At 46.4% G+C, this 27,310-nt stretch overlaps 2 protein-coding genes across 3 annotated transcripts in view; one reads left to right on the top strand and one right to left on the bottom strand.

Annotated features, from left to right (window-relative positions):
* The window catches only part of LOC134340926 (oocyte zinc finger protein XlCOF6-like), a 408,299-nt gene that overhangs the window by 231,184 nt on the left and 149,805 nt on the right, over positions 1–27,310 (top strand). The gene's annotated exons all lie outside the window — the stretch shown is intronic.
* LOC134340729 (zinc finger protein 585A-like) lies at positions 2,180–26,419 on the bottom strand. Its single transcript, XM_063038196.1, has 2 exons — positions 20,686–26,419; positions 2,180–7,899 (listed from the first exon to the last, which is right to left on the bottom strand). Exons 1-2 carry the CDS (start codon positions 22,490–22,492, stop codon positions 6,167–6,169), a joined length of 3,540 nt encoding a protein of 1,179 aa, XP_062894266.1. The 5' UTR covers positions 22,493–26,419; the 3' UTR covers positions 2,180–6,166.

The raw sequence follows: 27,310 nt of genomic DNA, 5'->3' as shown, positions 1-27,310 counted from the left end.
ACTGTACGCTACCTCTGTTGCCAACCAACTACCTCATCCCCAGCACTCACACTCCGGTTCCCATCCCCCTGACAAGTTATTTTAAACACAAGCTCTAACAAACCTGCCCATGAGCATACTGGACCCCTCCAGGTTCAGGTGCAACCCGTCCCTGTTGTACAGATCATTCCATCCCCAGGAGAGATCCCAATGACCCAGAGATCTGGTTCAATGCCCCTGCACCAGTTCCTCAGCCACACATTCATCTGCCGAATCATCCTATTCTTACCCGATTTTGAAATGTTGCCTCACCTGGAAGGACTGTTTCTGAGCCAGAATGGAGCTGAGGGAGGAAGTAAATGGGAGCGTGTAGAACTTCCCTCGCTGGCAAGGATATGTTCCAGGAGGGAGATCAGTGGGGGTAGCGTGGTAAGGTAAAGATAGGAAGGTAGGAAGTGGTTTAGTCAAGATAAGCGTGCATATCGGTCGGGTTATAAAAAATGTCAGCTGGTGTGAGTGTGTTTTGTGAGCCCTGCTACCTGCCAGGGTGGGTGTCTTTCTCAGGTCAGCTGTCAGCTGATTGCGCCAGTGTGGATGGTGGAGGGCTTTACAGGGATGGCAAATGGTGTAGGGGTCAGGCGGGGTTACAAAATGACGATGTGTGTAGGGCAAGAAGGGTTTTCACAGATGGTGAGGGCTGCAAGGATCGGAGGTGTTAACAGAAATGGGCAGTGATGTAAGGGTTTTCACAGAGGGCGAGGTGTGAAGAATCGGAGGTGTTAACAGAAATGGGGAGTGACATAAGGGTTTCTCAGGGGCCGAGGGCCACGAGGATCGGAGGTGTTAACAGAAATGGGGAGTGACGTAAGGGTTTTCACAGATGGTGAGGTGTGAAGGATCGGAGGTGTTAACAGAAATGGGGAGTGACGTAAGGGGGTGTGAAGGAATGCTTCTCCACCACTGGGGAAACGTACTTCATTTGTCGTACCAAACTGGCATTTCTTTCTGTAACAAAATGGAACCTGTATTGCATCAGAGTGCTTTGCTAATAATCTTGGTGCAACATGATGCTGATGGTACCTGAGCACTTGAGTGCAGAACCGCAGCTGTGTTACTGGAAGAATGCCAAACGTTGATTCAGCAGACAACAGAATGCACCCTGTCCTTGAACTTGTGTCCAAAGGGGTGATGGTATTGTCTCTTTTTGATAAAGCTATTACCAGCACCTGGGCAGTGCTAGTCTTCCCGTGCTGCAAATAAACATAAAGGCACTTATGATTGATCCACTCTGAGTTAACTGTTGTTGGTTACCAGACGTGGTGAAAAGGTGCTTAACACCATCTCCTACCTGGACACTCACTCTTACCTGCACCCGCACCTTACTCCCCACCGCTTCGCCATCTCAACACGATACAACAATTCAGTAGAAACTGAAATACCCATTCCGTCCACTGAGTCTTCCCCACCATTCGATCACGGCTATTGGATGTCCCCTCTGAACCCCACGCTGCTGCCTTCTACCGGTCACCTTTGACACCCTTATTAATCAACAATCCACCATTTACTTACGTGAAGTCCATTACGCCACTGGTGTTTGGGGCAGCAATGAGGAGATTGCAGAAGAGGTTCACCAGGATGTTGTGTGGATTGGAATCATGAGCTACTGTGTGAGGAGAGTTCGGATAAACTTGGGCTGTTTTCTCTGGAGTGGAGGAGCTCAGGGTGACCTGATAGAAGTTGATCAGATAACGAAAGATCTCGATAGAGTAGATAACTGCCATTTTTAATCTTCTGGGTCACAATGTCAAATACCAGAGAGCATGCATTTAGAGAGATGAGGGACCGGTGAAATTCATTGCCACAGACGGCTCAGAGGCCAAGTCATCCTGTTTAGATAAAACATACATTGATTAGTAAAGTCATCAAAGGTTAAAGGGTGAAGGCAGGAGAATGAGGTTGTGAAGGAAAATAAAAGACACTGGGACAGGTACAGAAAAAGGAAACTTTAGAGGGAGGTGTGTCAAGCACAGACAGATGGGACAGACTCAGATAGGGGTTCTTGTCTGGCATGGAGCAGTGGGGCTGAACACCGGTTCATTTTCCACTCCTGGATCTTCACAGAGATCATTTCTCATCAGTACAAGTTTTAAAAACAATACGTTTCAATGTTCAAGTTCAACGTAAATTTATTATCCACCAGATGCTATCAAACAATTCAGTTTCTTGTTGGCAAGGCAACTCAATGCTCACCCCCAGCCTGGGGTAGGGAATGGGACCAATTCCAGAGGGGGACGGTTGGGTGAGTCTGAGACTTTGTGAATGAGCCCTAACACCATCCTCCTCATTCCCCTTATCCCTCCTCACTCCCCTCCCTCACACTCCACTGCATATGTTTGTGTGTGTCTGACAGAGAGAGAGAGACCTGTCCGCCCACTTCACCCTCCAGCAACCATGTCCCCTCTACACCAATGCAAACTCCTGTACATACAGTAATCCTTGCGGGCTCAAATGATCCAATAACATTATGCCCTCCCTCCTGCACCAAATCCTTAGACACATGTTAAACTGTATAATCTTCCTATTCTTGGCATGTGGCACAGATGACAGACCTGTGGTCACAGCCCTGGACGAGCTGCCCTTTAACTTAGCACCTCACTCCCTGAACTCCCTTTGCAGAACCTCGTTACTCTACCAGCCCATATCATTGGTACCCACATGGATCACGACCTTCACTGTTCACTCTCCTGAGCAAAGCTGAGTGCTCGGCCGGAGATAACCCAGACCTGGAGCACACAGGAAGCTACATACCATCCTGGAATCTCATTCTCACCCACAGAACATCCAGTAAGTTCCCTTAGCTAATGATTCACCAATGACCACAGCTCGCCTCTTCTCCACCCTCCCCTTCTCAGTCTCAGAGCCAGACTAAGTGCCAGAGACCCTCCTGCTGTGACCTTCCTTGGCCAGGTCATCCCACCGTCTTTAACTGTGACCAAAGTGATATATGTGTTGTTCAGGGGGTGGACACAGGGGTACACTGCACTTGCTTCCCCCACCCCCCACTTCCGCTTTGCGACTGTCACTCAGTTCCCTGTGGCGTACAGCCTGGTTACAACTACCTCTCTATATGTCCTACCTATCACCCCTCCGGCCTCTCGAATGATCTGGAGTTCATCCACTTCCAGCTCCCACTCCTTAATGTGGATTATTCGGAGCTGAAGCTGGATGCCCTTCTCACAGGTGTAGTTATCGGGGACACAGGAGGGTCTCCTGCCTTCCCACATCCCGCAAGAGGAGCTTTCCACTATCCTGCCTGGCATTTTGACTGTTCTAACTGAGCAAGTGTGAGGAAGGGGGCAAAAAAACTTCCACCTCCAGTGTAATGTTGCCTTCTCTGTGCGAAGGCTGTCCTGACTGAACCCTCAAAGAGGTAAAGCCTCAAAGTCTCCACTCCAACTCTGCCCAGTCCAGCATCGGCCACTCCATTTGCTGCTGCCTAACGTTGGCATCTTCTTGATAATCAAACCCGACTGTTGACTGGCCCCTGGTGAAAGCTCAAAAATAACCTGCCCTGAAACCACTGCCTTTAATGCTCAATTGGCCAACTTGAGTGAATTACGCCCTCTGAAGCTTCTGATCTCTCCGATTAACGATGGGTCAAAGCCCGGCAGGGTGACACAAGGATGAGTGACTGATTGAAACCCATCCCACATTCAGAGCAGGTGATCACCCTCACCACAGTGAGAACCCACCACTGTCTCTGCAGTGTGGATGAGTGTGTGAATGCCTTCCCACAGTCTGAGCAGGACAACGTCCTCTCACTGCTGAAAACAGTCTGGTGTGCAGACAGGCAAGATGAAAGTGTGAATTCATTCCCAGTTGGAACAGGTGAACGGCTTCTACCCAGTGTGAACTCGCTGATGTTCATTCAGTTGAGATGATTGAGTGAATTCCTTCCCGCAGTCTGAGCAGTTGTACAGTTTCTCCCCTGTGTATACGTGCGGAGTTCATTCAATACCAGATGACCGGCGAGACCTCTCTCAGAAAGGGGTATCCTTGGTCGCTCCAATAGTGTTGTAAGTAATCCTGGAGTAACAAACATCAGCCTCATCGGTCCAAAATGCATTTTCATGATCCAACATCTTCTCAGTTAAGTTTCATTTCCATTCCTCAGACTTTCCGGCAAGTTCGGGGGTTCCTGTTCTCCAAAACGTAGCATGACAGGTTTGGAGAGGGTGCACCACACAGTGCTGTATTTGAATGCTCGCAGCATAAGAAATAAAGTGGATGGTCTTGAAATTCAGCTAGATTGGCAATATGACGTTGTGGCCAAATCTGAAACTTGGCTAAAGGATGGCTGCCATTGGGTAAAAGAGAGTTGAGAATAGATATACGACCAATAGAAAATGACACGGGAGATATTGTGATGGGAGACACAGAGCTGGCAGAGGAACTGAATGCGTATTTTGCATGATTCTTCACGGTGGAAAACATCTGCAGTACTGAATATCGGACATTCAAGAGTGTCAGGAAAGTGAAGCACATGCAGTGAAAGTTACAACTGAGAAGGTGCTCAGGAAGGTTAAAGGTCTGAGGGTGGATAAATCTCCTGGACCTGATGGAATGCATCTTCGGGTTCTGAAGGAAATAGCTGGAGAGATTTTGTAGGCATTACTAAAGATCTTTCAAGAACTGATAGATTCTGGCATAGTACGTGATGACTGGAAAATTACAAATGTTACTCCGCTATTTAAGAAGGGTGGGAGGCAGCAGAAAAGAAACTACAGACCTGAAAGCCTGAGTTCAGTGGTTGGGAAGTTGCTGGAATCGATTGTTATGGATGAGATTACGGAGTACTGGGAGGCACATGACAAGATAGGCCAAAGCCTGCGTGGTTTCTTGAAAGGAAAATCCTGCCTTACTAACCTACTGCAATTCTTTGAGGAAATTACAAGATGGGTAGACAAAGGAGATGCAGTAGGTGTGGTATACTTGGATTTTCAGGGGCCTTTGAAAGGTGCTGCACATGAGGCTGCTTAGCAAGATAAATCCCATGGAATTACAGGGAAGTTACTACCATGGGTGGAGCATTGGCTGATCAACCGATAACAGAGTGGGAATAAAGGGATCCTGTTCTGGCTGGCTGCCGGTTACCACTGGAGTTCCACAGTGGTCAGTGTTGAGACCACTGCTTTTTACGATGTATGTCAATGACTTGGACTGTTGGATTAATGGATTTGTGGATAAATTTGCCGACGATACAAAGATAGGTGGAGGAGCGGGTAGTGCTGAGGAAACAGAGTGCCGGCAGAGAGATTTGGATAGTTTCAGGGAATGGGCCAAGAAGTAGTCAATGAAATACAATGTTGGAAAGTGTATGGTCATGCATATTGGTGAAAGAAATAAACAGGCAGACGATTACTTAGATTGGGAGAGAATTCAAAATGCAGAGATGGAAAGGAACTTGGAAGTCCTTGTGCAGGATACCCTAAAGGTTAACCTCCAGGCTGAGTTGGTGGTGAAGAAGGTGAATGCAATGATGGCATTCATTTCTCGAGGTATAGAATATAAGAGCAGGGATGTGATGTTGAGGCTCTATAAGGCTCTCATGAGACCACACTTGGAGAATTGTGTGCAGTTTTGAGCTCCTTATTTCAGAATGGATGTACTGACATTGGAGAGGGTTCAGAGAAGAGTCACAAGAATGATTCCAGGAATGAAAGGGTTACCATACGAGAAGCATCTGTCTTCTCTTGGGCTGTATTCCCTGGATTTCAGGAGAATGGTGGGGGCGGGGGAGTCGGAATCTCATTGAAACATTCTGAATGTTAAAAGCTCTGAACAGAGTAGATATGGGAAAGTTATTCCCAATGGTCGGGGAGGCTGTGACAAGACAGCACGACTTCAGGATTGGAGGACATCCATTTAGTACAGAGATGAGGAGAACTTACTTTAGTCAGAGGGGGGTAAATTTGTGGAATTTGTTGCCACAAGCAACTGTGGAGGCCAAGTCCTTTGGCGCATCTAAGCCAAGAGAGACAGGTTCTTGATTAGCCAGGCCATCAAAGGGTATGGGGAGAAGGCAGGGGAGTGGGGATGACTGGAAGAATTGGATCAGCCCATGACCGAATGGCGGAGCAGACTCGAAAGGCCGAATGGCCGACTTCTGCTCCTATATCTTATAGTCTTAATTGGGATGTCTGAGTGAATCCTTTCCCACATTCAGAACAGGTGAGTGGCATCCCCCAGTGTGAATTCGCTGATGTATTTTAAACTCAGATGACCAAGTGAATTCCTTCCCACAATCTGAGCAGGTGAAGAGTTTCTCCCTAGTGTGAATTCGGTAGTGCCACACAAGTTTGGATGACAAAGTGAATCCCTTCCCACATTCAGAGCAGCTGAATGGTCTCTCCCCAGTGTGATCTCGCTGATGTACCTTCAGTTGAAATGACCGAGCAAAACCCTTCCCACATTCAGAGCATCTGAATGGCCTCTCCCGAGTGTGAACAAACTGATGTTTCTTGAGTTGAGATGACTCAATGAATCCCTTCCCACATTCAGAACACGTGAATGGCCTCTCCCCAGTGTGAACTAACTGGTGTGTCAGTAGTTGAGAATGCCGAATGAATCCTTTCCCACAGTCTGAGCAGGTGAACGGCCTCTCTGCAGTGTGAACAAACTGATGTTCTTTCAGCTGACTTGAATAGGTGAATCCCTTCCCACATTGTGAGCAGATGAATGGTTTCTCCCCAGTGTGAATTCGCTGGTGTTTCAAGAGCTGAGATGAAGAAATGAATCCTTTCCCACATTCAGAGCAGTTGAATGGCCTCTCCCCAGTGTGAACTCGCTGATGTATCTTCAGTTGAGATGACCGAGAAAATACCTTTCCACATTCAGAGCAAGTGAACGGCTTCTCCCCAGTGTGGACTTGCTGATGTTCCTTCAGTTGAGATTGCCAAGTGAATCCCCTCCCACATTCAGAGCATGTGAATGGTTTCTCCCCAGTGTGATCTAACTGGTGTGTCAGCAGATGAGAATGCCAAATGAATCCTTTCCCACAGTCTGAGCAGGTGAACGGTCTCTCTGCAGTGTGAACAAACTGATGTTCTTTCAGATGAGCTGAATCAGTGAATCCCTTCCCACATTCAGAGCAGATGAATGGTTTCACCCCAGTGTGAATTTGCTGGTGTTTCAAGAGCTGAGATGAATGAATGAATCCTTTCCCACATTCAGAGCAGCTGAATGGCTTCTCCCCAGTGTGAACTCGCTGATGTACCTTCAGTTCAGATGACCGAGCAAATCCCTTCCCACATTCAGAGCAAGTGAACGGCTTTTCCCTAGTGTGAACTCGCTGGTGTCTCTGTCGATTGGACGAGTGAGTGAATCCCTTCCCACAGTCTGAGCAGGTGAATAGCCTCTCCTTAGTGTGAACCCGCCGATGACTCTGTAGTGCGGAAAAGCGAATGAATCCCTTCCCACAGTCTGAGCAGATGAATGGTCTCTCCCCAGTGTGAAATCGCTGGTGTGTCAGGAGCTGAGAACGCTGATTGAATCCCTTCCCACAGTCTGAGCAGGTGAATGGTCTCTTCCCAGTGTGAACTAACTGATGTTGTAGCAGGTCGTTTGACTGAATGAATCCTTTCCCACAGTCTGAGCAGGTGAATGGCCTCTCCCCGGTGTGAACTCGCTGGTGTCTATGTAGTGTTGACGATTGAGTGAATCCCTTCCCACAGTCTGAGCAGGTGAACGGCATCTTTTCAGTGTGAACTCGCTCGTGTTCATTCAGTTGAGATGATTGAGTGAACCCTTCCCCTATTAAGAGCAGGTGAATGGCTTCTCCTCGGTGTGAACTCACTGGTGTCACTGTGTTGTGGTTGAGTGTGTGAATGTCTTCCCACCGTCCGAGCAGGTCAATGTCCTCTCACTGGTGAATTTTCTGATATACCTTTAGCATCAATAACAGAATGGCTTCCCACAGTCAGAACAGGTGGAGTATCTCACTATAGTGTGAACTTGCTGATGTATCTTCAGACTGGATGACTGAGTGGTTCCCCTCCCTCACACAGAGCAGGTGAATGGCCTCTCCCCACTGTGAACTCACTGGCGTGTCTGTGGGTAGCCTGTGAGTGAATCTCTTCCCACACTGAGAGAAGGAGAATGATATCTCACTGCGAACAATTCTCTGGCAATTCAGAAAGTCAGACGTTTGAATCACTTGTACAATCAGTGCAGTTGAGAACTGATCTCCAGTGAACAAATGCTGGTGTGTTGTCAGCTCCCGGTTCCAGTGGATTACACAGAGTTAAAACAGAAAACTTCATCTCAGAGACAGAATAAATTACCAGCTGGGATGAGATACTTCTTCATCTCCAAGGATCGGCAACAGATGTGTTGGTGTAGCAAAGAAAATATTTGGTCACTCCTTAAATATCCAGACAGCAAAACTGATGTGTTGTTGTGTTTGAGATTCCCGTACACAAGTGTTCTGTCATTTCAAACCTGTAAAAATATTTGCAATCGACATCAATGGGTGAAGGACAATATTTCAGGAGAGGTTTTAGTCTGTGGTGAGAACATCAGAACAAAAGAAATAGGAGCAGGAGTCGGCCATCTGGCCCTTTGAACCTGATCTGCCATTGAAGAAGATCATGGCTGATCTGGCCATGGACTCAGCTCCACCTACCTGCCTTTTCCTCAGAACCCTTAATTCCCCAACTATGCAAAAATCTATCCAATCTTGTCTCAAATATATTTACTGAGGTAGCCTCCACTCCTTCATTGGGCAGAGAAATCCACAGATTCACCACCCTCTGGGAAAAGCAGTTCCTCCTCATCTCAATCTCCCGCCGAACCTTGCGGCAATGTCCTCCAGTTCTAGTCTCATCTACCAGTGGAAACAACTTTGCTGCCTCTATCTTATCTATTCCTTTCATAACTTTACATGTTTCTATATGATCTCTATATGTGAGCTCTGGCATAATAATTTTAGCAAATTCAACTCAAGTTGGGGGTATCAACTTCAGATAGACCCCAGGCTACTGTGTGAAGTGAGGGAGGAAATTGCTGAGCCTCTGGTGATGATCTTTGCACATCAATAGGGAGAGGAAAAGCACCAGAGGATTGGAAGACATGGTTCCCTTTTCAAGAAAGGGAGTAGAGGTAAGCCAGGAAATTACAGACCGGTGGTTCTTACTTCAGTGGAGGGCAAGTTGCTGGAGAAGCTCCTGAGAGACGGTCTTCTATCGGCTCTCCTCCATTATGTCCCGCTTAAGTTTAGAGAAAATAAGAAGTGGGACATTCAATACATCCTTTAAATTTGAACAAATCTGGTGATCTTTTATCCAATATTTTCATTTAATTTGATTTATTACTCTTTCATTTTTTTCTGACATTTTAGATTTGATCAGGAAGTCTTTCTTTCTTCTTTTTTGGTCGTACACTGCCCAGTCCCTTTTTTTTGTTTTTTTCTTCTATAGTGTAGTGGATTTTTTTTCTGTTCATTTATAAAAATATAACAATTACAGCAAGAAAACAGGCCATCTCGGCCCTTCTAGTCCGTGTCGAACGCTTACTCTCACCTAGTCCCATCTACCTGCACTCAGCCCACAATCCTTCATTCCTTTCCTGTCCATATAACAACCTAATTGTTTTTAAGTGACAAAATCGAGCCTGCCTCTACAATTTCTACTGGAAGCTCGTTCCACACAGCTACCACTCTCTGAGTAAAGAAGTTCCCCCTTGTGTTACCCCTAAACATTTGCCCCTTAGCTCTCAACTCATGTCCTCTTGCTTGAATCTCCCCTACCCTCAATGGAAAAAGTCTATCCACATCAACTCTATCTAACCCCCTCATAATTTTAAATACCTCTATCAAGTCCCCCCTCAACCTTCTACGCTCTAAAGAATAAAGACCTAACTTGTTCAACCTTTCTCTGTAACTTAGGTGCTGGAACCCAGGTAACATTCTAGTAAATCTTCTCTGTCCTCTCTCAATTTTGTTGACATCGTTCCTATAATTCGGTGACCAGAACTGTACACAATACTCCAAATTTGGCGTTACCAATGGCTTATACAATTTCAACATTACATTCCAGCGACGGAAGATGAGAGGTGCCCTGACAGATGTGTATAAGATGATGAAAGGCATTGATCGTGTAGATAGCCAGAGACTTTTTTCCTAGGGCTGAAATGGCAAACACGAGGGACATAGTTTTAAGGTGTTGGAAGTAGGGTCAAAGGGGATGTCAGAGGTAGGATTTTCACACAGAGAGTAGTAGGTGCATGGAATGCACTGCCAGTGATGATGGTAGAGGCAGATACCATGGAGTCTTTTCAGAGACTGCTAGATATGTACATGGAGCTCAGGAAAACAGAGTGCAATGCGGTTGGGAAATCCGAGGCAGTTTCTAGAATAGGTTACATGGACGGCACAACACTGTGGGCTGAAGGGCCTGTAATATATTGTAGATTTCTATGTTTCTATATGCAATCATCTTCTAACAAGGCACAGATCAGACCTTCTGACTGACCATCAAATTCTCTGACTGTATTTCTGTCTGTGTGAGAATGGGCTATTTCTGACTTCAATCAACCTATGACTTGGCTCAATTTGTCTCGGTCCTTTGGTATTATTTCAAGTTCTGGTCGTGTTCCACAACACTACAAAGAGCACTTGTTTCTACATGTATGACCCTGGAGATTTACTAATTACTCGGATACCCTCCCACCAGCTGATTGACAGTGAGGAACCCATCGATGGCAATGCCAATGAATATAAAGTGGAGGGCAGTGGTTATTCTCATTAGAGTGCAGCACTTTTGTGATGTGAAAGCCACAAGTCACTTGTCATCGAGGCAAAGGTGTTTCATATCGTTATTTACCTAGAGAGAAGTAAATCTGACGGAAGGTTTTATTTCCATACAGCACTAATTGACATTCTCACTGAATGAAAGGTAAACTCTTCAACCGAGATGAACTGGGAACTATATTTTTGTTCCGAGTTCATAATTCTCGGATTTACACAGCTGGAGCTCGGCAGTGTTTGGGAGATACATCCGCTCGCACTTCCCTTGACTGACGGGACAACACTGGTACGATCGCCCATGGCTGCCTCTTTACCCAGAAGCCCTCACGAGGAGAAACCTCCCTGTCCGGCATCGAAATACAGGAATGCGCATGTGCGGCAAAACTGGCGGCGGAGACGCCCGCGGCCTATGAGTCGAAAGCTTTCTTGGGCCCGGGTACGGATCGTGGGACTGAGAGAGAGGGAAAGGACTGGGACTGTCGTGGGGTGCAGCGTAAGTGTGGCTGGAAATCACAGTAATTGTCCTTCGGTCGCGTTTCAGACGCCGGTGATTACTTTTTACCGCCCGGAGCTCGCTCTTACCTGCCACCGCCCGGTGTGAGCCTCTCGTCTACTCAGCGCATGCGCGATATTCGCATTGGTCCCGACAACCACGCATGCGCATTGGTTTAAACGGGAGACAATCTGCAGATGCGGAAATGCAAAGCAACTCACACAAAATGCTGGAGGAACTCGGGGAGGCGGCAGCAACTACGGAGAGGAGTGAACAATTGGCGTTTCAGACCGAGACCTTTCAAATCTCTTACTATCTCTTCTTTCAGTTAGTCCTGACGAAGGGTCTCGGCCCGATACGTCGACTGCACCTCTTCCTATAGATGCTGCCTGGCCGGCTGCGTTCACCAGCAACTTTTATGTGTGTTGCCCGTCTTCAGGACTGGAAAGGAAGGGAGGGAGTCAGAATGTGGGGGGAGATGAGGTGAGAGGTGAAACCGGGACAGAACAAACAACTGGCTGGTTTACGATGTTAAATGTCCGTTACGTCGCTTCTTTTTTCGAGTTCTGTGCCTGAAGATCGCAAAGATCCCGGGTCTTCAGACACACAGCAGATATTCCGACACCCCCGACGACAAACGGGTCTCCTGTCGTGACACCACCCTCGATCCGCCCGTCTCGAGAACCCCGAAATCCTCGGCTTCCGAATTGGAGCCGAACTCTTGGGCCGAGCCTTTGGCGTGCCGAACAACGGCGAGTAATGGAACCCCGACAGCGGGTCGCATTTCGGCAAAGAACTGTAATCAGTGTCTAACCCCAGGTAAGGGTTTTAAAAAGAACCATGAAATGGAAAAATAGAGATATTAAAGATGGAAATAGAGCTTTTTCCGAAGATGCAAGCAAAGGAATCGCCGCAAGCCCCCATTAACCTTTCTAAGCTTCGTCTTCATTGCCTAATCCGATGTCTAACTTACACACATGCCTGCGCCTCAACCCAAATGATCTCTAACACGCCCACGTGGTTCTTCCTAAACCCAAACTGATCTCTAACACGCCCACATGCTTGTTCCTGAACCCAAACTGATCTCTAACTCACCCAAATACTTGTCCTGAAACTCAGACTGATCTCTAAAACCCAGACCCCTGTCCCCAAGTCTAAATCTGTCCTCCCACAACATGGCATCCCAGCCACTGAATCCTAATCTGCATTGTAACTCCTCACATCTCTGTCTCTGAACTTATTCTGATCTCGAACACCCCACATCACAGTCGCTAAACCCTAATGCATTCTGGAATCTAACACCCCACCTCTGTCCCTAAACCCTCATGTAATCTAATATCTAACATCCCACATGTCTGTAGCTAAACCTAATCTGATATCGATCACCCCACAGTATTGTCCTTAAACCCGAATGCAATCTGGTATCTCACACCCCACATGTCTGTACTTAAACCTAATCTGATGTCTAAGACCCCACATCACTGTCCCTAATCCCTAATGTATTCTGATGTCTATCACCCCACATGTCTGTCCCCAAAACTAATCTATTCTGATCACTAACACCCCACTTCGCAGACCCTAAAGCATAATTTGAACCTTGCCTCTCCACATTCCTGTCCCTAAACCCTAACCTGAGTTCTACGCACCCCCCGCCATATCTCTGTCCCCATACATAAACGTAGCCTCTCACAACGTTTCATCCCTGCACCTTACTGTCATATGAATACTAATTTCTTAACATCCCTTTCTTGAAATCCTAAACCGAACACAACCCCCCCTCCTCACTGTCCCTAAAGGTTAGTCTGACCTCTCACACCCCACTTTCCCGTCCCTAAACGTTAACCAGCCTTCTAACCCACCACAACCATGTCCCTAAACGCCAATCTGTACCTCTCCACATCCCTCATCCGAGGCCCTAATCTCACCTCTCAATCTCCATACCACTGTCCCTGAAGCTTAATTTGACCTCAAACACCCCACATCCCTAAACCTAAACTCTCATCTAATCTGACGTCTAATACCCTACATCCCTGAAACTGGACCCTGTCCTGCCCTCAATCCCACCACAACCATGTCCCCAAACGCTAGTCTGACCTCTAACTTCCAACATATTGATCCAAAATACAATCTGAACTCTATATCTCCACATCCGTGTCCCTAAATCCTGATCGGAGCAAACTCTGATGCATGGGCCACACAAAAGTCGCAGGGCTCCTTGATACTGAATCTCGGTGAAGAGATCAGAAGCACAAGACGGGCTATTTTCCCAACCACAAGTTATCCTAACAGTGGCACCCTTCTCATTTTCCCGATACACGAAATGCCAATGAAAATGACGTGATATCAAGAAAAGGCAGAGAACCAGTAAGTTAAACCCAAGCTGGGAGCACAGAAAACGGTTCAACACAAAACCCAAAGTGACAGGGTGGAATGACACTGAATCTCCAGTAAACCTTGTTAACTTAACCCACGCAATTCTCTGTTCCCAGATTTAGAATAAAGATCAGTGTAAATCAAAAGCAGGCAAGTCACATCTCACTTACTTTGAGATGAGGCGTTATACATACACCTTAAAACATTCTACTCTCCAAAATGTCAAACAAAACCAAATAAAGAGATATAAAAACAACTGAACCGTCGAAATGACACGGCTTTCATTATCTTGGTACATGGGATGTGGACAGGCTGGGCCTGATCAACCTCGGCTGAGTCCCGAGGAAAGGGCATCTGGTAATGTTACCAGGTTCGGATACGACTCAGGTGCGGAGTGAGAGACACTGAAGCAGGTCGGTATTTCACAGATTTTAATACGAACAGTGCTAAACGGAAAATGAAACAATAAACGCAAGGCCAAACAGGGCCGGTAACTAACACTCTCAAAAGGAAAATGAAGCCGTCACAGCGGCTGGAAAGAACATCTGAACATTAAACGAACACCGCTCGTCTTCGGGATCAGTTGATTTGAAAGACCAATATCTCAGGGAAGGCCGAACGAAAAACAGCAGCGAAGAGTTGTCATGTTCTGTTTCAAATCTCGACAAGCACTACGATGACAGGAATGGAGTTAAATCATATATTTCTTTCGGCTGTCAGATGTGGGAATCCTGGGAGACTTCCAGCCTCCCTGATGGCCACATCTGCGCCAGGTGCACCGAGATGCAGCTCCTCAGAGACCGTGTTAGGGATCTGGAGCTGCAGCTTCATAACCGACAATTTATCAGGAAAAGTGAAGAGGTAATAGACAGGAGCTACAGGGAGGTAGTCATCCCTAGGCTACAGGGGTCAGAAAACTGCGTGACTGTCAGGAGAGGGAAGGGAAATGCTCGGATAGTGAAGAGCAGCGCTGTGGCTGCCCGCTGAGCAACAAGTATCTCGTTTTGGATGCTGTTGGGGGGGATGACCTGACAGAGGACGGCCACGGTGACCGGGTCCCTGGCACTGAGCCTGGCGCTGTTGTGCAGGAGGGAAGGAGAGAGAAGAGGAATGCGGTAGTCACAGGGGATTCTATAGCCTGATAGAGATACCCGCATGGTGTGTTGCCTCCCAGGTGCCAGGGTACGGGATGTCTCGCATCGGGTCCTGAATATTCTGAAGGGGGAGGGTGAGCAGCCAGTTGTCTTGGTACATGTTGGTACCAATGATGTAGATAGGACAAAGGAGGAGGTCCTGAAGAGAGATTTCCAGGAGTTAGGAAGGAAGCTGAGAAGCAGGACCTCCAGGGTAGTAATCTCGGGATTGCTACCTGTGCCACGTGCTAGCGAGGGCAAGAATGGTAGGATCAGGCAGATGAGTGTGTGGCTGAGAGACTGGTGCAGGGGGCAGGGCTTCAGATTCTTGGATAATTGGGATCTCTTCTGGGGGAAGTATGACCTGTTCTGAAAGGACAGGTTACACCTGAACCCGAAAGGGGCCAATATCCTGGCGGGAAAGTTTAATACAGCCGTTAGGGAGGGTTTAAAATAATTTGGCAGGGGAATGGGAACCGGAATGACAGAGTGGAGGAAGGGGAAAACAGAAATAAATCTAAGATAGTGAGTAGTAAAGATGTCAGGAAAGGCAGGCAGGTGATGTGGCAAATTGTAGCCATTGGGATGAGTTGCAGTGCAATAAAGTTGCAGTGAAATTAAAGCGAAAAGTACCAAATACTGGTCTTAAGGTGTTATACTTAAATGCACACAGCATAAGGAATAAGGTGGATGATCTTGTCGTACAGCTACAGATTGACAGGTATGATATTGTGGCCATCACTGAGACGTGGCAAAAGGATGCACGTCTGTGGGAGCTGAATGTCCAAGGATACACGGTGTATCGGAAGGATAGGAAGGTAGGCAGAGGGGGAGGCGTGGCTTTATTGGTAAGAAATGATATTAAATCATTAGAAAGAGGTGATATAGGATCGGAAGGTGCAGCATCTTTATGGGTTGAGCTAAGAAATCGCAGGGGTAAAAGGACCCTGATGGCAGTTATTTATAGGTCTCCAAACAGCTGCAGAGATGTGGACTACAAATTACAACAGGAAATAGAAAAGGCTTGTCAGAAGGGCAGTGTTAAGATATTTGTGGGGGATTTTAACATACAAGTGGATTGGGAAAATCAGGTCGGCACTGAATCTCGAGAGAGAGAGAATTTGTAGAATGTCTGCTAGATGCCTTTTAGAACAGCTTGTTGTTGAGCCCACTAGGGGATCGGCTGTACTAGATTGGGTATTGTGTAATGAACCGGAGGTGATTAGAGAGACTGAGGTGAAGGAACCCTCAGGAGGCAGTGGTCATAACATGATTGAGTTCACTGTGACATTTCAAAAGAGAAGCCGAAATCTGATGCGTCGGTATTTCAGTGGAGTAAAGGGAATTACAGTGGCATGAGAGAGGAACTGGCCAAAGTTGACTGGAAAGGGACACTGGCAGGAAAGACGGCAGAGCAGCAGTAGCTGGAGTTTATGTGAGAAGTGAGGAAGGTGCAAGACAGGTATATTCCAGAAAAGAAGAAATTTTTGAATGGAAAAATGATGCAACCGTGGTTGACAAGAGAAGTTAAAGCCAAAGTTAAAGCAAAGGAGAGGGCATACAAGGAAGCAAAAATTAGTTCGAAGACAGAGGATTGGAAAGTTTTTAAAACCTTACAAAAGGAAACTAAGAAGGTCATTAAGAGAGAAAAGATTAACTATGAAAGGAAGCTAGTAAATAATATCACTTTGGATACAAAAGCTTTTTCAAGTATATAAAGTGTAAAAGACAGGTGTGAGTAGATATAGGACTGATAGAAAATGATGTTGGAGAAATTGTAATGGGAGATAAAGAGATGGTAGAGGAACTGAACGAGTATTTTGCATCAGTCTTCATTGAGGAAGACATCAGCAGTATACCAGACACTCAGTGTACCGGAGCAGGGAAGAGAAGTGTGCGCAGTGACAATTACGACAGAGAAAGTACTCAGGAAGCTGAATAGTCTAAAGGTGGATAAATCTCCTGGACCAGATGAAATGCACCCTCGTGTTCTGAAGGAAGTAGCTGTGGAGATTGCGGAGGCATTAGCCATGATCTTTCAAAAGTCAATAGATTCTGGCATGGTTCCGGAGGACTGGAAGATTGCAAGCGTCACTCTGCTATTTAAGAAGGGGGCAAGGAAGCAAAAAAAGAAATTACAGACCTGTTAGCTTGACATCGGTGGTTGGGAAGTTGTTGGAGTCGATTATCAAGGATGAGGTTACAGAGTACCTGGAGGCATATGACAAGATTGGCAGAACTCAGCATGGATTCCTTAAAGGAAAATCCCGCCTGACAAACCTATTACAATTTTTTGAGGAAATTACCAGTAGGCTAGACAAGGGAGATGCAGTGGATGTTGTATATTTGGATGTTCCTTCCCGCAGTCTGAGCAGTTGAACAGTTTCTCCCCAGTGTTTGCTCGCTGATGTTCATTCAATACTGGACTGAAAGTGATATATTAGAATGCACACAACATAAGAATTAAAATCGATGATCCTGAAATTCAGCTACAGATTGGCAAGTATGATGTTCTGCCTACCCCTGAAACTTCGCTAGAGGATGGCCGCCATTGGGAGCTGAACATCCAAGGATATACGGTGTATCGGAAAGAGAGGTCAGTAGGCAGAGGGGGTGGTGTGGCCTTGTGTATAAGAAATGATATTAACCCATCAGAAAGGGATGACACAGGATCAGAAGGTGTAGAGTCTCTATGGTTGGAGGTAAGAAATGGCAAGAGTAAATGGACCCTCATGGCAGTTCTATACAGGCCTCCAAACAGCAGTCAGGATGTGGATTACAAATTACCGCAGGAGATAGAAAAGGCATATCAGAAGGGCAATGTCATGTTAATTATTGGTGATTTTAACATGAAAATGGATTGGGAGAAACAGGCCAGTATTGGACCTCAAGTGAGCATATTTGCAAAATGTCTGAGGGATCGCTTTTTAGAACAGCTTGTTGTTGAGCCCACTAGGGCATTGGCTGTGCTGGATTGGGTGTTGTGCAATGATCCGGCGGTGATAAGTGAGATTAAGGTTGAGGAACCCTTGGGGTCAGTGATCAAAATATGATCCGAGTTCACTTTGAAATTTGAGAAGGAGAAACTAAATTCCAATGTGTTGGTATTTCAGTGGAATAAAGGAAATTACAATTGCATGAGAGGGGAACTGGCCAAAGTTGACTGGAAAGGGACTCTAGCAGGAAGGACAGCAGAGCAGCAATGGCTGGAATTCCTGCAAAAAATGAAGGAAGTGTAAGACGGATATATTCTTAACAAGAAGGAATTTTCAAATGGAAGAAGGACACTACCGTGGTTGACAAGTGAAGTCAGAGCCAAAGTAAAAGCAAAAGACAAGGAAGAAAAAGTTAGTGAAAGATAGAGGATTGGGAAGCTTCTAAAAACTTGCAGAAGAAAACTAAGCAGGTCATGAGGAAGGAAAAGATGAATTATGAAAGGAAGCTGGTGACTAATATCAAGAGGATACGAAAAGCATTTTTGAAATGTAACACGCTGTAAGGTTTTCACTGCTGATGTAATGGCTTCACTGTAATGTTCCACTGCTGAGGTAATGGTTTCTCTGCGGCAGCAATGTTTGGGTTATGGCGAGAGATAATGGGGCATGCTAGCCAATGAGCAGGATGTTGTTCTTTCTTGCATGTCTGGGAGCCGGGAATTCACGGGTCGTTTGCCGGGGAGAAATGAGCAGCGAAGACGCCAATGGAGAGAGTTGGTAGACCTCGGATGGAGTGGACTTGTAGTGAGGGTCCGAAGGTCAGCGAGGATCAGAGGTCGATGGTGGACGAATAGCTTACCAGTGAGATCCAACATTGTACAATAGACTGTTTCATTAGAATGGGCTCTTTTTCTTTTTTGTTTTCTTCACGAACCATATCGTCAAATTAGGAGTTATAAAGCTCAATCGTTTAATCACATATTGTGCACTGTTTGTTATTTCGTACTGATTTGTAACAGGGGACACCACGCAACATCCACTCAAATAAAATTTCTTAAGTTTGTCCGGGCCAGGGGCTATCATCCCCTATATTAAGCCACTAGACGAAGCGAGAGTTATACAAACATAGAAAGGGTAAGAGAGTTGAGGATACATATAGGACAAATAGAAAATGACGCGGGAGATATTGTAATGGGAGACACAGAGATGGCAGAGGAGCTGAGTGCGTATTTTGCATCATTCTTCACGGTGTAAGACATCTGCAGTACTGGATATCGGACAATCAAGAGTGTCAGGGAAGTGAAGCACATGCAGTGAAAATTACGACTGAGAAGGTGCTCAGGAAGTTTAATGGTCTGAGGGTGGATAAATCTCCTGAACCTGATAGAATGCATCTTTGGGTTCTGAAGGAAATAGCTGGAGCGATTGCACAGGTATTAGTAACGAACTTTCAGGAATCGATAGATTCTGGCATAGTACCTGATGACTGGAAAATTACAAATGTTACTCCGCTGTTTAAGAAGGGTGAGAGGCAGCAGAAAAGAAACTACAGACCTGAAAGCCTGACTTCAGTGGTTGGGAAGTTGCTGGAATCGATTGTTATGGATGAGATTACGGAGTACTGGGAGGCACATGACAAGATAGGCCAAAGCCTGCGTGGTTTCCTGAAAGGAAAATCCTGCCTTACTAACCTACTGCAATTCTTTGCGGAAATTACAAGTTGGGTAGACAAAGGAGATGCAGTAGACGTGGTATACTTGGATTTTCAGGGGCCTTTGAAAGGTGCTGCACATGAGGCTGCTTAGCAAGATAAATCCCATGGAATTACAGGGAATTTACTACCATGGGTGGAGCATTGGCTGATCAACAGAAAACAGAGTGGGAATAAAGGGATCCTATTCTGGCTGGCTGCCGGTTACCACTGGAGTTCCACAGTGGTTGGTGTTGAGACCACTGCTTTTTACGATGTATGTCAATGACTTGGGCTATTGGATTAATGGATTTGTGGCTAAATTTGCTGATGATACAAAGATAGGTGGAGGAGCGGGCAGTGCTGAGGAAACAGAGTGCCGGCAGAGAGATTTAGATAGTTTCAGGGAATGGGCCAAGAAGTAGTTAATGAAATACAATGTTGGAAGGTGTATGGTCGTGCATATTGGTGAAATAAATAAACAGGCAGACGATTACTTAGATTGGGAGAGAATTCAAAATGCGGAGATGGATAGGAACTTGGAAATCCTTGTGCAGGATACCCTAAAGGTTAACCTCCAGGTTGAGTCGGTGGTGAAGAAGGTGAATGCAATGATGGCATTCATTTCTCGAGGTATAGAATATAAAAGCAGGGATGTGATGTTGAGGCTCTATAAGGCTCTCATGAGACCACACTTGGAGTATGGTGTGCAGTTTTGGGCTCCTTATTTTAGAATGGATATACTGACATTGGAGAGGGTTCAGAGAAGATTCACAAGAATGATTCCAGGAATGAAAGGGTTACCATACGAGAAGCATCTGTCTTCTCTTGGGCTGTATTCCCTGGAGTTCAGGAGAATGGTGGGGGTCGGGGTGGGGGTGGGAATCTCATTGAAACATTCTGAATGTTAAAAGCTCTGAACAGAGTATATATGGGAAAGTTATTCCCCATGGTAGGGGAGTCTATGACAAGAGCGCACAATTTCAGGATCGAAGGACATCCATTTAGAACAGAGATGAGGAGAGCTTACTTTACTCAGAGGGTGGTAATTTGTGGAATTTATTGCCATAAGCAACTGTGCAGGCCAAGTCATTTGGTGCATTTAAGGCAGAGAGAGATGGGTTCTTGATTAGCCAGGGCATCAAAGGGTATGGGGAGAAGGCAGGGGAGTGGGGATGGCTGGAAGAATCGGATCAGCCCATGACTGAATGGCGAAGCAGACTCGAAAGGCCGAATGGCCGACTTCTGCTCCTATATCTTATAGTCTTAATTGAGTTGTCTGAGTGAATCCTTTCCCACATTCAGAACAGGTGAGAGGCATCCCGCAGTGTGAATTTGCTGATGTATTTTAAACTCAGACGACCGAGTGAATTCCTTCCCACAATCTGAGCAGGTGAACGGTTTCTCTCGAGTGTGAATTCGGTAGTGGCTCACAAGTTTGGATGACTCAGTGAATCCCTTCCCACATTCAGAGCAGCTGAAAGGTTTCTCCCCAGTGTGAACTCGCTGATGTACCTTCAGTTGAAATGACCGAGCAAAACCCTTCCCACATTCAGAGCATTTGAATGGCCTCTCCCGAGTGTGAAGTTTCTGATGTTGCTTCAGATTAGATGACCGGGCGAATCCCTTCCCACACTCAGAGCAGATGAACGGTTTCTCCCCAGTGTGAATTCGCTGATGTTCAATCAGTTCAGATTGCCAAGTGAATCCTTTCCCACATTCAGAGCAGGTGAATGGCCATTCCCCAGTGTGGACTCGCTGATGTTCCCTCATTTGAGCTGAATGGGTGAATCCCTTCCCACATTCAGAGCATGTGAATGGTTTCTCCCCAGTGTGATCTAACTGGTGTGTCAGTAGATGAGAATGCCAAATGAATCCTTTCCCACAGTCTGAGCAGGTGAATGGTCTCTCTGCAGTGTGAACAAACTGATGTACCTTCAGGTGAGCTGAATCATTGAATCCCTTCCCACATTCTGAGCAGATGAATGGTTTCTCCCCGGTGTGAATTTGCTGGTGTCTCAAGAGATGAGATGACCGAGCAAATTCCTTCCCACATTCAGAGCATGTGAATGGTTTCTCCCCAGTGTGAATGAACTTGTGTGTCAGTAGGTGAGAACGCCGAATGAATCCTTTCCCACATTCAGAGCAGACGAACGGCCTCTCCCCAGTATGAACTCGCTGATGTTCAATCAGTTCAGATTGCCAAGTGAATCCTTTCCCACATTCAGAGCAGGTGAATGGCCATTCCCCAGTGTGGACTCGCTGATGTTCCCTCATTTGAGCTGAATGGGTGAATCCCTTCCCACATTCAGAGCAAGTGAATGGTTTCTGCCCAGTGTGATCTAACTGGTGTGTCAGTAGTTGAGAATGCCGAATGAATCCTTTCCCACAGTCTGAGCAGGTGAATGGTCTCTCTGCAGCGTGAACAAACTGATGTACCTTCAGGTGAGCTGAATCATTGAATCCCTTCCCACATTCTGAGCAAATGCATGGTTTCTCCCCAGTGTGAATTTGCTGGTGTTTCAAGAGACGAGATGACCGAGCAAATCCCTTCCCACATTCAGAGCATGTGAATGGCTTCTCCCCAGTGTGAACTCGCTGGTGTCTCTGTAGGTCGGACGAGTGAGTGAATCCCTTCCCACAGTCTGAGCAGGTGAACGGCTTCTCCCCAGTGTGAACTCGCTGATGTAACTTCAGTACAGATGACCGAGCAAATCCCTTTCCACATTCAGAGCAAATGAACGGCTTCTCCCCAGTGTGAACTCGCTGGTGTCTCTGTAGGTCGGATGAGTGAGTGAATCCCTTCCCACAGTCTGAGCAGATGAATGGCCTCTCCCCAGTGTGAAATCGCTGGTGTGTCAGGAGCTGAGAACGCTGATTGAATCCCTTCCCACAGGCTGAGCAGGTGAATGGTCTCTCCCCAGTGTGAACTAACTGATGCTGTAGTAGGTGATTTGACTGAATGAATCCTTTCCCACAGTCTGAGCAGGTGAATGGCCTCTCCCCAGTGTGAACTCGCTGGTGTCTATGTAGTGTGGACGATTGAGTGAATCCCTTCCCACAGTCTGAGCAGGTGAACGGCATCTTTTCAGTGTGAACTCGCTGGTGTTCATTCAGTTGAGATGATTGAGTGAATCCTTTCCCACATTCAGAGCAGGTGAATGGCTTCTCCCCAGTGTGAACTCGCTGGTGTCACTGTGGCGTGATTGAGTGTGTGAATGTCTTCCCACCGTCCGAGCAGGTCAATGTCCTCTCACTGGTGAATTTTTTGATATACTTTTACCATCAATAACAGAATGGCTTCCGCTTGCAGAATAGATGGAGCATTTTACTATGGTGTGAACTTGCTGATGTATCTTCAGACTGGATGACTGAGTGGTTCCCCTCCCTCACACAGAGCGGGTGAATGGCCTCTCCCCACTGTGAACTCACTGGCGTGCCTGCGGGTATCCTCTTCCCACACTGAGAAAAGGAGAATGATATCTCACTGCGAACAATTCTCTGGCGATTCAGAAAGTCAGATGTTTGAATGCCTTGTACGATCAATGCAGTTGAAGAACTGATCTCCAGTGAACTAGTGCTGGTGTGTTCTCAATTCCCGGTTCCAGTGAATTTCACAGAGTTAAAACAGAAAATTTCATCTCAGAGACAGAATACATTTACCAACTGGGATGAGATACTTCTTCATCTCCAAGGATCAACAACAGATGTGTTGGTGTAGCAAAGAAAATATTTGGTCACTCCTTAAATATCCAGACAGCAAAACTGATGTGTTGTTGTGTTTGAGATTCCCATACACAAGTGTTCTGCCATTTCAAACCTGTAAAAATATTTGCAAAAGACAACAATGGGTGAAGGACAATATTTCAGGAGAGATTTTAGTCTGTGGTGAGAACATAAGAGATAGTAGCAGGAGTCGGCCATCTGGCCCATCAAGCCTGCTCCGCCATTGTATAAGATCATGGCTGATCTGGCCATGGACTCATCTCCACCTACCTGCCTTTTCCCCATAACCCTTAACTCCCCTACTGTGCCAAAATCTATCCAACCTTTTCTCAAATATATTTACTGAGGTAGCCTCCACTCGTTCATTGGGCAGAGAAATCCACAGATTCAACACTCTCCCAGAAAAGCAGTTCCTCCTCACCTCCATCCCAATTTCCCCTAATTCTTGAGGCAATGCCCTCTAGGTTCCTGCCTCTATATTATCTATTCATTTCACAATTTTACTTGTTTCTATATGATCTTGGAATGTGAGCTCTGGCACCACAACTTTACCAATCTCAACTCAATTTGGGGGTACTCAGCTGGAGATTTACCCCAGGCTACTGTGGGAAGTGAGGGAGGAAATTGCTGAGCCTCTGCTGATGATCTTTGCACATCAATAGGGAGAGGAAAAGTACCAGAGGATTAGAAGACATCGTTTCCTTTTCAAGAAAAGGAGTAGAGACAAGCCAGGAAATTACAGACCAGTGGTTCTTACTTCAGTGGAGGGCAAGTTGTTGGAGAAGCTTCTGAGAGGCAGGATTTATGAGCATTTGGAGAAGCATAATCTGATGTGGGATAGTTAGCATGGCTCTGTCTAGGGCAGATCGTGCCTTACGAACCTGATTGAATTCGCAACAAAACACACTGATGAATGTAGACCTTCAACCTTTTTAAGTCCAAGATCCCCTACCTCGGCCTTACTTAAAGACAAGATCGACCTACTAAATCGTTCAGAGAAAAAAACAGCTCAGATTGCACTTCCAACTTAAGGCCTTTTATTTGGGCTAATTGTATTTGAATTACATAAAATGCTTTTGTCAAACTGTCAAATTAATTCAACCAAGAAAACACTGTAACTACCAGATCAAACAGGCCATAGCTGTCTTTCTTTAAGAATGTTAAGTTTTGCTCAGAAAATGGAATAACACAAAAGACAGTTAAGGTGTTTCCCAATCAAAAGCCATGGATTAACAGTGATGTGAGGGACTACCCAGGGAGCGCGATGCAGCCTTCAGGTCAGGAGACAAACAAGCCTACAGTGAAGCACGGGGGAATCTCCACAGGGGCATCAGGGATGCAAAGCACAAATACAAACTGCGCATGGAAAGTCAGTTTGATAACAACAACCCCCGCAGTATGTGGAAAGGCATCAAGGCGCTGACAGACTACAAAACCAATAATCTGCTGCTAGATGATGACGCCACACTGCCTGATGTCCTGAACCCCATAAACTGGTCAGCAAACTGAACACTTTTGGCCTTGGTTCCTCCCTGTGATCATGGGTCATGGACTTTCTCACAGACCAACCACAGCAAGTCAGAATTGGTAAGCACACCTCCACCACCCTCATCTTAAAAAATAGGCTGTGTGCTGAGCCCTGTGGTCTACACCCTCTTCACACATGACTGCACCCCCATCCACACCTCCAACTCCATCATTAAATTTGCGGACGATACCACAGTGGCTGGCCTGATCTCGGACGAGGCTGAAACAGCTTACAGGCTTGAGGTGGATCATCTGACGGAGTGATGTAAGGACAACGACCTGGTCCTTCACACTTCTAAAACAAAAGAGCTGATCATTGACCAGGAGATGAAAGGTCAGAGTACACACCCCCCTCCATATACATGGAGAGGCAGTGGAAAGTGTGGAAAACCTGAAGTTCCTTGGAGTTATTTTGTCAAAACAGCTGACATGGACCACCAACGCCTCGATGCTTGTAAAAAAACGCACAACAAAGACTTTTCTTTCTCAGAAAGCTGAAACAGGCCAAACTCCCACAAAAGCTGTTGCTTAACTTCTACCGAAGCACAATTGAAACCGTCCTGACCAACAGCGCCAAAACGCCAATCGAACTCGACTGCCAGTTGGTCTGGGTAAGCACAGTACTGCTCAGGGCGAAAAGCACTTTTTTCCTTGATGGCCTGTAGCACTTTCTCCAAGTTGGGAAAGTGTGTCAGCCTCCCGTTCTTTAAATTTGAAATCCAAACACTGAGCTTGGCCTTAAACGCATTTACTGCGCTTATCATGTGGGGCAAGGTGTCGGGTCTTTTCCCATGAGCTCGTTGTTAAGTGCGTTTAATTTAGCCATGAGGTCTGTCAGAAACCCTGAATCCAGTAGCCATGCATCATCGGACAGTTCCTCATGCTCCTTGTTTCTTGTTGACAGAAAAGTCTTCATCTTGGGCAGCAAGTGAACAAATCGTTGCAGCACTTTCCCGTGACTCAGCCACCGAACATCAGCATGAAGAATTATGTCTCCGTAAGCGGCATCGAGCTCAGACAATAACACCTTGAATAAGCGGTGCTGAAGTGCTTTTGCTCGAATCAAGTTAATCAGTTTGACCACCAGTGTCATTACATGAGAAAAGTCCACGACCTTCCCAGCCAAGGCCTGCTGATGAATCACACAGTGATGATCCAGGAAGCTGGGAAAATCAGAGTCATTACGGAACAGTGCTATAAAACCAACACGCACACCGCGTGTTACTGGGGCCCCGTCAGTAGTAATTGCCACCCGTTTATGAATGGGGATGTCATTTTCACAGAGATATATTTTTAAACTCAGTGTAAATATCCTCACCTCTCGTTCTCTCCTTTAACTGCAAAAGAGTCAGGAAGCCCTCCTTTGCTGTAAAATCCTGGAAAGCCATTCTGACAAATACAACAAGCTGAGCTGTTTGCATTACATCCAGGGATTCATCAAACTGTAGTGAAAAATATTCACAGAGTGACAAGTCCTTTAACACTTGTCAATCCTTACTTTGAGCAGCATGTTTTGTGAAAAACGATTGCTGGGCCTTCAACCCCGATTTCAGCTGCTCAAATTTCCTGACACAGATTGCTCTATTTGCGGGGTAGGTGTCTTTAAATTTCTGGTGGTTGGTGTTGTGGTGCTGCTCCAGATTCCCTCTGTTAGTCAGCGCTGGTGTTTGGTGGCACAACACACATACACACTCGTCTCTCACCAAGGTAAATAGAAATTCCTCTTAACACACATCAACGTTGCTGGTGAACGCAGCAGGCCAGGCAGCATCTATAGGAAGAGGTGCAGTCGACATTTCAGGCCGAGACCCTTCGTCAGGACTAACTGAAGGAAGAGTGAGTAAGGGATTTGAAAGTTGGAGGGGGAGGGGGAGATCCAAAATGATAGGAGAAGACAGGAGGGGGAGGGATGGAGCCAAGAGCTGGACAGGTGATAGGCAAAAGGGGATACGAGAGGATCATGGGACAGGAGGTCCGGGAAGAAAGACAAGTGGGGGGGGGGGACCCAGAGGATGGGCAAGAGGTATATTCAGAGGGACAGAGGGAGAAAAAGGAGAGTGAGAGAAAGAATGTGTGCATAAAAATAAGTAACAGATGGGGTACGAGGGGGAGGTGGGGCCTTAGCGGAAGTTAGAGAAGTCGATGTTCATGCCATCAGGTTGGAGGCTACCCAGACGGAATATAAGGTGTTGTTCCTCCAACCTGAGTGTGGCTTCATCTTTACGTAGAGGAGGCCGTGGATGGACATGTCAGAATGGGAATGGGATGTGGAATTAAAATGTGTGGCCACTGGGAGATCCTGCTTTCTCTGGCAGACAGAGCGTAGATGTTCAGCAAAGTGGTCTCCCAGTCTGCGTCGGGTCTCGCCAATATATAAAAGGCCACATCGGGAGCACCGGACGCAGTATATCACCCCAGTCAACTCACAGGTGAAGTGTTGCCTCACCTGGAAGGACTGTTTGGGGCCCTGAATGGTGGTAAGGGAGGAAGTGTAAGGGCATGTGTAGCACTTGTTCCGCTTACACGGATAAGTGCCAGGAGGGAGATCAGTGGGGAGGGATGGGGGGGACGAATGGACAAGGGAGTTGTGTAGGGAGCGATCCCTGCGGAATGCAGAGAGAGGGGGGGAGGGAAAGATGTGCTTAGTGG

The sequence above is a fragment of the Mobula hypostoma genome, chromosome X2 (assembly GCF_963921235.1).
Source record: "Mobula hypostoma chromosome X2, sMobHyp1.1, whole genome shotgun sequence".
Taxonomy (NCBI): domain Eukaryota; kingdom Metazoa; phylum Chordata; class Chondrichthyes; order Myliobatiformes; family Myliobatidae; genus Mobula; species Mobula hypostoma.
The sequence above is the reverse complement of the archived record's forward strand: the minus strand, read 5'-3'. Positions and strand labels throughout refer to the sequence as shown.